An 11,108-nucleotide genomic window follows, 5' to 3' on the forward strand; every position below is an offset into this window, starting at 1 on the left:
GTGTTGGGGGGAGGGGGGAGTACTTCAGGAAAACTGGATGCAAAGGACAATGTGCGTGGCTGCAAGTGAGTTGGGTTGGGAGGTTGTTCCCTCGCGCTGCCTCAATGTGGCATTGACTCGGACCTCGTTTCAATTGAAAGCACATATGGCCATTACCAGGCTGGCTGCACGCGTGTGTTGCGCCCCCCTACGTATGGACTGCTGAACCAAGCCCCGCTGTCACGCGCAACCAGCTCCGAGTGCGCAGCCACCTCCGAGTGACCGCCGCCTCCCCTTCCGCCTTCTGCCTGGATCTGGCCACTCTTAGTGCCAGGCCGGCAACTGCGAGAGCAGTTGCTCGGCCTCCTTTCCCCTGCATCTTTGCTATGATTCTCCACTGCGTGTAAGCGAGTGTCTGATTACTCATCTCACTCCTCCGCGCCGCTGCCCCCTCGAAAGGTTTCACCCCCCTGTTTGCGCCCGGCACCGTCGTCATCAACCCCCACCGCGCGGCCGCGCGCGTGGAGTGCCGCTTCGACGAAAACGTATGCTAAAGGAGTCGCCGCCCTCAAGACCCGCCTTGCTGGATGCTCTCCATTTGCTCTGGCAGTGTGTGTGCCTTGTCGACGCGATAGGATTCCCGCAATCCCTCAAAACGAAATCTAGCCAGATCAACTGCCAGATGCCATCTACTCTAGGAAAAACCCACTTTGATTTTGCTGCCAGGGCCCCTGGCCGCTGAGGGCCGGCGCGCCCCCTCAACAGAAACGATTTACCGGCGTCTTGCGCCGCCCTGGCGAGCGGGCCACCTCAATTGTTCCTCGCCCCCCGTTGCATGAACGCGAATCTCATCGTCAAGCCCCTCCTCCCAAAGCACCCAGCCGGTTGGGCCATCCTCCATCGCGCATCGTTTGTGATCCCACCCAATAACAGCCGGCGGCTGCATGACGCACCTCGACCGCATTCGCACGGTGCCGGCTCGGGTTTTTTCGAAGCAGTCCATCTCTCCGCAATAAACGACGAACCGCGCGTCGCCATGTGCATGCCAGCGGTCAAATAAAGCACAAGGGTTTGGAGATCCGGCGTGCGCCGCAGCGACTGGCTGTCGCCCTGCTACCCTGCCGCCCAGGGTAATCCTGCACGCCACCCTCAAGGACCGTTCGCCAGTTTTTCGTATGTCAATGTACTGGTAACAAAAGGTCACCACGCGTACTCAATCAAAATGAGCATGTTGACAGCTGTGTGCCCCAGCGAACCGCCACAGCGCACTCTAAACACGCCTCGGGCACGCCGTCAAGCCGGCTGTACAGCAGCCCGAAGCTGCTGCAGGTCGCGGGGCCATCTCAGCTTCCCGGCCCCGCTGGCGCGGCCGCGCTTGTGCGGTTGCCTGACGGCGAAGGGTGGTCGAGGCGTGGAGCTGCAACTGTCAAGCTTCTGATATGTGAATAAATGATGCGGAGCCGGCTGCGTTTACACAGCGCAGGGGGGGGGGGAGGGGGGGTCACGAAGCCCGAGAGGTGACAAAACAGCACAGGGCCCATGGGGCCGACCAGCAGCCTGGCTGCAGCAATGGGGAAATGAAATGGCCGCCACCAACGCGGCGGCTGTGCGGACGCCGCTGGGCTGCGGGATGTGAGAGGGCACGAGGGTAATGTTTGCGGCACAGGCCAGCCATCCTGAGGGGTCACAGGTGAGACAGCTCCAGGGTCAAAGAAGGTGGTTGGAGTCAACAAAGTCAAAGTCAGTCACAGTGTCTCACAACGAACGGTAAAGGAAAACAACAACTCCACACGTTTGGTGTCAGGGCCCAGATCAAGGGAGATCACTCGGACACGATCTCTTTGATCGTGTCGGCGATGGCGAGCGGCAGCCGGTTGCCGTGGCCCACGCCGCCGCACGACTTGATTTCTGCAGGCGGTTGGAGGGGGCAGAAAGGAGCTGGCGTGGATGCGCTGGGTTTAGTAAATGACCCTCGGGGGTGCATGCATGTGCAGCTGATAATGAAAGGCTGCTTTGTTGGCAAACAGTGGGTTCAGCAGGGCTATGCAAAGAGACAATCACAATCACACGCGCCATTCAATACTGATGTCAGCGGCGCTGCTTCCCGCCGCCCGTCAGGCGCAGCCGCCCCAGCCGCCACTCACCCAAGCACGCGATCTCGCCCGGCGCGCGCTTGAAAAAGTGGTGGGACAGCCAGTATGCGCTGAGCTTGGGGTAGCGCCGCAGGCCGCGGGACCGGCGGTCAACGTGCACAATGCCAAAGCGCGGCCGGAAGCCCTGCGGGGCAAGGGATGCAGGGAGAGAGGCTCGGCGAGTGCCACGGCGGCTTGCAGCAGCCGATGAAGGGGACGCGGCCAGGGGGGCGATGTGCCGGTGTGCTGGGCGTTTGAAAGGTCCACACGCTGCTGAGGTCCGGTGCAATAGTGCGCTCATGAACCCTGCGACCGCAGGTTGCCTCAACTCAGTCAGGTTGACCCGGAGAACGCAGCAACCGTCCTCAGAAAGCCAGACTGAGCCAGTCGCCGCGCGCCCTTGGCCCCGCGCCTCCCCCTGTCCCGACCCCCCTGGCAGCGCAGCCACGCATCTCCAACCCCAACGCGAGATCATGAGGCCACCGGTTCACCTCGTTCCACTCAAAGTTGTCCACCAGGGACCAGGCAAAGTAGGCCGACAGGTTGACCGAGTCGTCCGCCACCGCGCGGCACACGCCGTCCAGGTACCCCCTGCGGCGAGAGTGCGGCAAAAGATGGGACCGAGGCCGAGGTGGGGTGGGGTTGTGGGGGCGGCCTGTGCGCGCTGTGGCGGTTCCCGAGCTCATATTGCTGTTGTGTTTCAGTCAGCGGGAGCTGCGTGGTGGCAGGAAGGGCCACAGGCCCCTGCATGCGTCTGGCATGGCTCAATCATGCCAGTCCCGGTTCAGCTTGCAGTGCTCATCAGCCTGGGTGTCCAACATCAATCCATTCACACTGCCTATACCTGGGCTTTCCACGTCCCCTAGCACCCGCGCCACTCCTTTCCGCACACCCTACGGCTTGCAGCCGCCTCTGAACCATGGCACGCGTCCCGCCCCCTCACTGACACTAATTCAGCACCAACAACTGCACACGCCATGGCCCACGTCCCGGCCCCTTATCTGCATCACTCCGACCCCCACAACCGCACACATCATAATACACGCCCCGCCCCCTCACTTGCATCACCCCAGCCCCACAGACGCACGCGCCACGGCCCACACACACTGCGCCCCTTCATTTCCGGCGCTCCCACCCCCCACACAAGCACACCGTACCGTGTCGCATACGCCACCGCGCACCCTCAACCCCCTCACTTGAAGTACTCCAGCCGGTACGTGTCCTTCAGTGTCTCCCCCAGGCTCTTCCCCGCCTCCCCCGGCGCCGCCACCCCGTTCTCCGTCACCCATATCTCCGGCCGGCTGTAGCGCCGGCTGACCCACGCCAGCATCTTGCGCATCGCCCAGGGGGTGGAGAAGAGCCAGAACACGTCGCTGGCCTCCCCTGGGGGGTTGCCCTGGGAGTCGGCCAGCAGCTCCTCGTACAACTGCCAGCGGGAGGTTTCGGGAGTCGTTCAGGTTGTCGGCTTTTGCCAAAAGTCGCGGCGAGAGGCATGAGCAGCATGCACGAAGGCAGCTGCAGCCCACCAGCGTGCACGAAGCTTCCCTCCCAGGGAAGCCTGTTTGTGGGTGGGGGGGCAGATGATGCGGGAGCGCCCGCGCACCTGAGCCTTGGGGGCCCCCGCCGCCGGCGCGCGCACAAAGTGTGCCGTGTAGAAGTTGAGGCTGAAGAAGTCGACGCTGCCCATTATCATGGCCCTCTGCTCCGCCGTGAACTTGGGCAGGTTGCGCTGGGTGTCGCGCATCAGCTGGGGGTAGTCGCCTGGTGGGCGGCGGCACAGGGTGGATGGTGGGAGAAGGGGCCACGGCATGCTCGAGTTGAGAAGGGGGGGGGACAGGGCGGCCGGTGCGGCGGTGGTGGCGCTCGCAGCGCGGACACGATAGCACTGAGCCGAGAGTTGGGATCGATGCGCCCCGAAGTGCAGGCGTGCAGCCAGGGCGCCCCGCGGGCCCCAGAAGACGTGGCTGCAGAAGCGAGCGACTGCAAGATGCTGCAAAACCTATCTTATCCTATCCTATCCTATCCTATCCCCACCTGTGAATATAGGGTCCGCAATCCAGCCTATTTGGAACTGGACGTAGGCCTCAGCCGCCTGGGCGTCTGCAGGGTGTGCGCAGGAGTGTTGGGGAGCAGAGAGAGAGAGAGAGAGAGAGTGTGTGTGTGTGTGTTGGGTAATTGCTTTCCACGGGTTCATTTCTTTGTGCACGTTGTGTGTAAACGTGCGTGCGTGTGTTTGCGTGTGCCCATACATGTGTGCATGAGCGGATGCAGGTGTGGGCGCACGTGCACGTGTGTGTGACCCATAATAATTTCCACGTTCGCGGATGGGCCAATGGCAAGGGCTCCGCGAAGCCTGGGCACCAGCCCAAGACGGCTGCAGCTGCAGCAGCGCAGGCGCCCCCCACCCTGCACCAGCCGCAGCGCCGACCTGCTTCTGAGTTTTCAGAGGCGGGCCGCCCCCAGTGGCCGGATATGGACAGGCTGATCCGCCCCTGCACGCGGCGCATATTGTTGGGCACAATGGCTGTGGGACGGCGAATTCGGGGCCGGCGACGAGGCGGGGCTGGGCCAGACTCCCGACCAACACAGGCGGTGCCCCCTGCTAGCCGTCAGACCCCGCCTGTAACGACCCCGGCCACACAATGTCTCCGGCAAAGTGTCAGTCCCCGATTAGCTGACCGACCGCCTTCACCTGCTGCTGCTTCTGGTACTTTCCACGGTACAGCTGCACCGTCCTGCCGTGCGCCAGCAGCAGGTGGTGGCCACACTTGTACTGCCCCGTGGTGCCGGCCTCCACGCCGGGCGCGAACACGCCGATGCCGTAGCCCAGCTGGCAGATGGACATCGGCTCGTTGAACTGCGTGGCGGCGGGGTGTCGAAACGTCATCGGGTGGGCGGGGAGGGCCTGGAGTGGGGTGCAGTACGCGCAGGTGATCCTGCTGCGCGTCATCGAGCAATGCATTCAATTGGCGTCAAAGGCAGGGTCTGGCATGGGGGAAGGGGGGTCGAGGGGCGAGTGCGAGCTGGGTCCGCCTCACAGGAAAACCCGGCAAGCTGCAGCGTTGGCGTCACAAAGTGCAGACCCCTGCATCCATTTCGAGGCGCAGGAATTGCAGGCCCCAGTTCAAACACAGACACAGACACACACACACACACATACGCACACACACACACACACACACACACACAAACACTCTTTTCCACACGCTCCAATCAACCTAGAACAAATCGCAAACTTTCCCAAAGACACACCTTCAAACATCCACACATGAACTCGCTCTTCACACACACATGCGGGCACGCACACACGCACACTCGTCCTGACACACATACATCCATGCAAAAGTCTACACACACGCGCGTGCTCACACACACACACACCATATTACCCGGCCCCGTCTCACCGTGATCCAGTGCCGCACCAGGTGCCCCAGCTCCCTGAAAACAGTGTCTGCGTAGTAAACGTAGTCCTCTGCGATCTGGGGGTCCAGGAAGCCACCATACATGTCCTGCCGCATAGAGTGGTGGTGGTGGTGGTGGGTGCGGGACGGGCTGAGGCGATGGGTCGCGGATGACAGGTGGGGGGAATGGTGGGGTGCACGGTGGGGTGGGCAAGAGGAGGGGCACGTGCACGGGGACTGGAGCGCTGGCGGGGCGACGACGGCCTCAACGGGGGGCCCGTCCACCTCGCACAAAGGCGCCGGCAACATACACAAGCTGCGCCGGCGGGCTGGGCGCGACGCCGCGGCGGGCGACGCGGAACGCTGGCAGGCCCCTCCGCCCGGCCCCGACCTGCAGCGACTGTGGCAGGTCCCAGTGGAAGAGCGTCACCACCGGCGTGATGCCAGCCGCGCGCAGGTCCCGCAGCAGCGCGCTGTAGAACCTCACGCCGCTGCGGCTGACGTGGGTGCCGCGGCCGCCGTCGGGCAGGATGCGGGGCCAAGAGATGGAGAGCCTTTGGGAGGGGGTGGGGGCGAGGGTGCGGGACGAAGGCGGGGGGGGACATGGCTGATGCGGATGTGAGGGCGGGGAGGGCGCCCCCCCTCATGGGGGAGAAGGGCAGGCGTGTGTGTGTGTGTGTGTGTGTGTGTGTGTGTGTGTGTTGTGGGCAGCGGCTGCCACAGGTAGGCAGTGTGCTTGCCGAACACGCAGCCACATGTCCATACCGCACAATCGAGCACACGCATGCAAACGCGCATGCACGTGTGTGCACACACACCCACACTCACACACTCGCACGACAACACCAAACACACACAACAATACATCCATTCCACACTCACACATGCACCCAGCCACCCACAAACACGCACCTGTAATGCTTTATACCCAGTGCCGCCATTATGCGGATGTCGTCACGATACCTGAATATCACAGCGCACAATAGGGAGCCAAGGCACGCTGCATGAGCAGAACAGCACGCACTCAGCAATCCAGCGCCACCTGTCGGTGCTGCCAACAGGCTTCCCACGGGCGGCTGCCACCCACCAACCCTCCTGCCTGCAGCGCGCATCACACCGGGCCACCCCCGTAACTCCAACAGGCCTGCTGCACACTGGCACGCCGTCCGTCCCGCCACGCGCGCTGCTGTCGTTACCCGCTGCTGCCGGACTGATGGCTTCCGCGATGATCAGCAGTCAACATCAGATCCATGACGTGCACAACGCCCCAGATCGCCACGCACCGATGGTAGTGATCCACCGCCACGTCGCCTGTGTCCCCGCCCTGGATCTTGCCAGGCGTGTGCGCCCAGGTGTCCCAGATGGACGGCGTCTTCCCCCCCTCGTCCCACGCGCCCTCGATCTGGCAGGTGGGTTTGTCAAAGGGTGGCACAACGCGGGCCGCGTCAGCGGATGCCACTGCCGCCTCCTCCTCTGCTGCTGCTGCTGCTGCTGCTGCTGCTGCTGCTGCTGCTGCTGCTGCTGCTGCTGCTGCTGCTGCAAGGCCAGCATCTTGCGCGGCCGGCGCTGCCCCTGCCCCCCCCCAGTGGGCTGCAGGAAGGCGCGACCTTTGGGCAGGAACCCGCCTCGCAGCCTGGCGTGGTTGCTGCCAATGTCGACTGTTACAGCTACCTGCTGATTGCAATCCGCTCATGCGCCTGGCGCAGGGCTTGGCAGGCAGCTGCCTCCCACGCAAGGATGCGCGCACCGTGCGAACGGCCGCTGCCGCTCGCAGCCCGATCTCACGGGCAACCCGGCCACCCCCACAGGGACACGACACTCCCGAGCCGGGCCCGGAGGCCCCTGCAGCCGCTGGCGGCCTCGGTGGCGGCGCCCAGGCACCCCGCACCCCGCACCCGCCCCCGCCCCCGCCCCTGCACCTGGTACGCCGAGGTGCCGACGCCCCATGCGATGCGCTCCCGCAGGTCTGCGGTGCACGCGCCAGGCGCGTCCGGCAGGGCCTTCACTAGCCGCGGGTCCATCTGCGGAGCGGCAACAGCCGCGGCAATTCCGCTGAGCCGAGAGAGGGAGGCTGGCCTGTGCTTGCGGGCGAGAGGTGGCCGGCCGCAGCGCGCCATGCGAGCAGGGGACGGAACAACTGCTTTCAACCGACTTCATAGGGGAGGCAGGGGGCCGTTCTAGTGGCCGTGCGAACGCGGGCATGGGTCGTGTCAGGTTGGTTGCATGCACGGAAGCCGCTCACGTCTGCAAAGAGCCAGTCGGACGAGAGCAGTAGCAGCAGCGCGCTGGCCAGCAGCAGTGCTGCACCCGCCGCTCCGACGGTCCAACGCGCGCAGGCGCTCTGCGGCAGCCATCTGGAAGGGTTTCGGTGACGTTTGCCGCTGCCATCCGACGCGGTTGTCATCAACAAGTCCGCGCCAGGGGAGGAAATGCGGGCGTTTGCTTTCGCGGGCCCAGAGCGCCCCCCGGCGCGGGCCCGGATAGCTGTTAGCAGAGACAGTTTTGCAGTATCTTTGCAGTTGCTTGATTTTGGTTGACGCGGCCCAGTGCCGGGCTAGGGAAGCAGCCAGCAGTTCAAATCGAACACGCCTGTCATGATTTTTACACTGTATCCTAATAAGGTCGATCACCCGTGAGTTAAGGCTCGATCGGTGCATTTGGGCCGTGCTGCTGTCACCCAGTCACTCTGACACTTCGTCTCTCCTGAGCGCGTGCGAGCATTGCATGCCGTCTCTTGATTTGTGTCAAGTCGATGTGACAACAGATCGTCCTTCACAGCTTTGAGAAACCTGCCGCGCTGTCCGACCGCTGCTGACATCACCTCTGTACACATCCCCATCCGCCATCAAACCAGGCCTCACGGCAGCCGTCTCTCCTCCATGGCGCTGCAGCGTTGTACCTCACGGATGCTTCAGCCCCTCTTAGCCTCATCGGCACCAGCAGTAGCAGCAGGATGCCCCTTGCTCGCCGCCGGCTCCGGGCCCCGCGCGCGCTGCACCACTTCGTCCGCTCGGCGCAATGCCAACGCAACCTCAACGAGCAACACCGACATCCAAAGGCGCGCAGATGCAATTATATGTGTGCTATAAAGCGCGCTCCTCATGCAGCAGACAGCGCATGTCTGCACCCCTGCATGACCTGCCTTCTGCAGGTGTGTCGTGCTCACCGCAACCTGCACGGTTGTCACCGCAACCAACCTGCACTTCCGGCCGGAGCCACTGCGGATATCCACAGCGCTCCCCTTGCACCCGCCTCATTACCCCCAGCCAGCACCCGCGACCCGTTACGAACGACCCCTATGAGCACACCCCCGGCGCTGGCGTGCTGCCCGCCGGCCTGGCTGAGGTGGCAGACCGCCTGGAGGGCGCGTCCAAGGAGGACATCGTCGCCGAGGCGCTGCGCATGACGCCGCACAGCCCCCACATCGACACCACGATTGGAAACCTCATGGTGATGCGCGCCCTGAGGCGGGCGGAGAAGCGGTCAGGGCGAAACCTGTCTGATTACCAGCAGCAGGCGCTCTGAACTGCGGGCCTTGACCTGATGTTAGAGTTTTGGAGAGGAGCAGCCAGCCTTCCTTGAGGGGACAGAAAAGTGACGGGCAGCAGCCCGCGTTTGGTACTGCGTGCATGCTGCAAACTAATGCCAAGGGCATTGCGCTGTACAACTGTGTTTGCGCCTGGAGGCCATGGTATGCACCATGCAGTAGGTTTTGCCTGCCACGGGTGCTGTTTGAGACATAGTATCCCTGATAGTAGCTTTCTATGTAGGTTGTCACTTTTTGCGGCTGCTCAGCGTGGCAGGTTTTGGAAATTGAGGAGGGAGTATCGTACCTAGGTCTGTCGGCACCCTACCCTCATCAAGTCTAGGGACGTGTTGGCGAGGTGCATGTGCTGATGTAAAAGAAGCACGCAATGAAGCAGCGTAAACAGCGACAGCAGCAGATATGCTTGGCTTTGCACCAAAGGGCGTCGCCACCGGCTCACCGTTCCCGCGCGCACCGCACACGAACACGCTGGACTGTGCGTCGCAACGGTCGCCGAGAATCACCTTCACAAGGCGTCAGCTCTAGCCCAGTCACCGCGCGAAAAGGTTTTCTAATATCCAATTCCCTTCTCTCAAGCCAGGGTGCAACAACGCAGGCAAAGGGTACACCCTGAGCGAACGTGCCTGGGCACGTATTCGACAATCACGGTTTGGTTTCGGACTGAATTTCTAACGATATCACGAACCATTAATTGTGAGTTTACCTCATTCTATCCTGAAAACAAGCCCTCACAACCTGCTTACCCGCCCGGCCCGTCAACAGAAAATGATGGAGCATGCCCGCGATGGCTCTTTGCAGGCCGCAAGGATGCTTAAGCTACAGCAGCTCTTCGGAAGAGCCATGGAGGCGCTAGAGCAGACCCTGCCGATGGCGATCGCCTCCGGCACGCTGACGTCCGACGTGGCGTGCCGCCTGCACAGCGTGGACCTCGGTGAGCCCGGGCATTGAGCCTTTGAGCCCACCCCTCCGATCGACTGCGCTGCACGATGCGTGACAGATGCGCCGCACCACTGATAATGTCGTCGGCGACAGCGGCCGCACGGGCGCCAACCAGACACGTTTGTTCTTCTGACGCCATCGCGCGAGGTCGCTGGGCTTCCCACTCCTATTCCTGCTCCCCTCGCCAAACCATTCATCCTGAACCCCACCCTGGAATTTCCTCACAACCATGCCCCTGTCTGTACAGACGAACTGTTCCGCATGTGGCAGCTGATGAAAGCGACAGAGTCAAGCGGTGCGCACCAGCAGCGGATGCGCGTGCGCCTGCAGCAGGCCCGGCCGCCGCCGCCGACCCAACACGCAGACTCGGCCGCGACCGCAGCCACGGACTCAATTATGGCCGAGCCCCCAGTGGCGCCGCATGTGCTGAACGCCGTCCAGCTACAGCAGCAAGACGAACAGCAGCAGGAGCAGCAGCAGCAGCAGGAAGAGGAGGTGCAGGCGCCGCTGCAGGCGCCGCTGCAGGCGCAGCTCGCCGCCGCCGCCGCGGCGCCCCACTCGCCCAGGGCCCCCGGCCATGCCGCCCCATCACCCAAGCGGGCGGCGGGCTGCCGAGGCGCCAGCTCGGCGCGGAAGCGCCCGCGCGCGGGCGACGCGATGAGCAGCCCAGTGCAGGCGGCAGGAGCACTGCAGGCAGTGGCGGCAGCCTGGCCGAGCGGGGGGCAGTGAGCAAGAAAAGTAGTGCGGCAGGCAGCGCAAAGTGGCTCGCATGCGCCTGCTGGCGCATGCAGCTTCTGCCCCATGCGAGACCCCATGACAGGCCCCATGCAAGCCCTCATGTGAGGCCCCATGCGAAGGGCCTATGTGAGGGCCCACGCATGCAAGACCCCCATGAAAGCGACTGTGTTATGCGGCCGACCTCCTCTCCTTTGGTGGTCCATTAAGGCCGCTGCCGCGCCGCTTGGCCGCGCTCCAATCCCTGTATGCCTGCGCCGCTGCCCTTCGGCCGCATGCACCGCATTCTCGGCCCGCACCCCGGAGGAACATTCCCCAGCCGCGCCGGGCGCCCGCGGCCCTCCTGAGATTGAACCGCTCGTGTGTGCCTGTCTG

General features: G+C 63.6%; 3 protein-coding genes across 3 annotated transcripts; 2 read left to right on the forward strand and 1 right to left on the reverse strand.

Annotated features, from left to right (window-relative positions):
• Positions 1 to 1,801: 1,801 nt before the first annotated feature.
• On the reverse strand, positions 1,802 to 7,533 carry MNEG_7767 (hypothetical protein; the record flags this gene model as incomplete). Its single annotated transcript, XM_014043758.1, has 12 exons — positions 1,802 to 1,887; positions 2,124 to 2,256; positions 2,603 to 2,702; positions 3,308 to 3,537; positions 3,715 to 3,872; positions 4,146 to 4,211; positions 4,791 to 4,968; positions 5,516 to 5,620; positions 5,904 to 6,066; positions 6,425 to 6,475; positions 6,796 to 6,914; positions 7,432 to 7,533. The coding sequence occupies 12 exons, from the start codon at positions 7,531 to 7,533 to the stop codon at positions 1,802 to 1,804; spliced, it is 1,491 nt and encodes a 496-aa protein (XP_013899212.1).
• A 573-nt stretch (positions 7,534 to 8,106) lies between these two features.
• MNEG_7768 (hypothetical protein) lies at positions 8,107 to 9,037 on the forward strand (the record flags this gene model as incomplete). Its single annotated transcript, XM_014043759.1, has 2 exons — positions 8,107 to 8,144; positions 8,779 to 9,037. 2 exons carry the CDS (start codon positions 8,107 to 8,109, stop codon positions 9,035 to 9,037), a joined length of 297 nt encoding a protein of 98 aa, XP_013899213.1.
• An 862-nt stretch (positions 9,038 to 9,899) lies between these two features.
• On the forward strand, positions 9,900 to 10,727 carry MNEG_7769 (hypothetical protein; the record flags this gene model as incomplete). The annotated part of the gene is made up of 2 exons (XM_014043760.1): positions 9,900 to 9,990; positions 10,363 to 10,727. 2 exons carry the CDS (start codon positions 9,900 to 9,902, stop codon positions 10,725 to 10,727), a joined length of 456 nt encoding a protein of 151 aa, XP_013899214.1.
• Positions 10,728 to 11,108: the final 381 nt, after the last annotated feature.

Source organism: Monoraphidium neglectum, assembly GCF_000611645.1.
Source record: "Monoraphidium neglectum strain SAG 48.87 unplaced genomic scaffold scaffold01408, whole genome shotgun sequence".
Taxonomy (NCBI): domain Eukaryota; kingdom Viridiplantae; phylum Chlorophyta; class Chlorophyceae; order Sphaeropleales; family Selenastraceae; genus Monoraphidium; species Monoraphidium neglectum.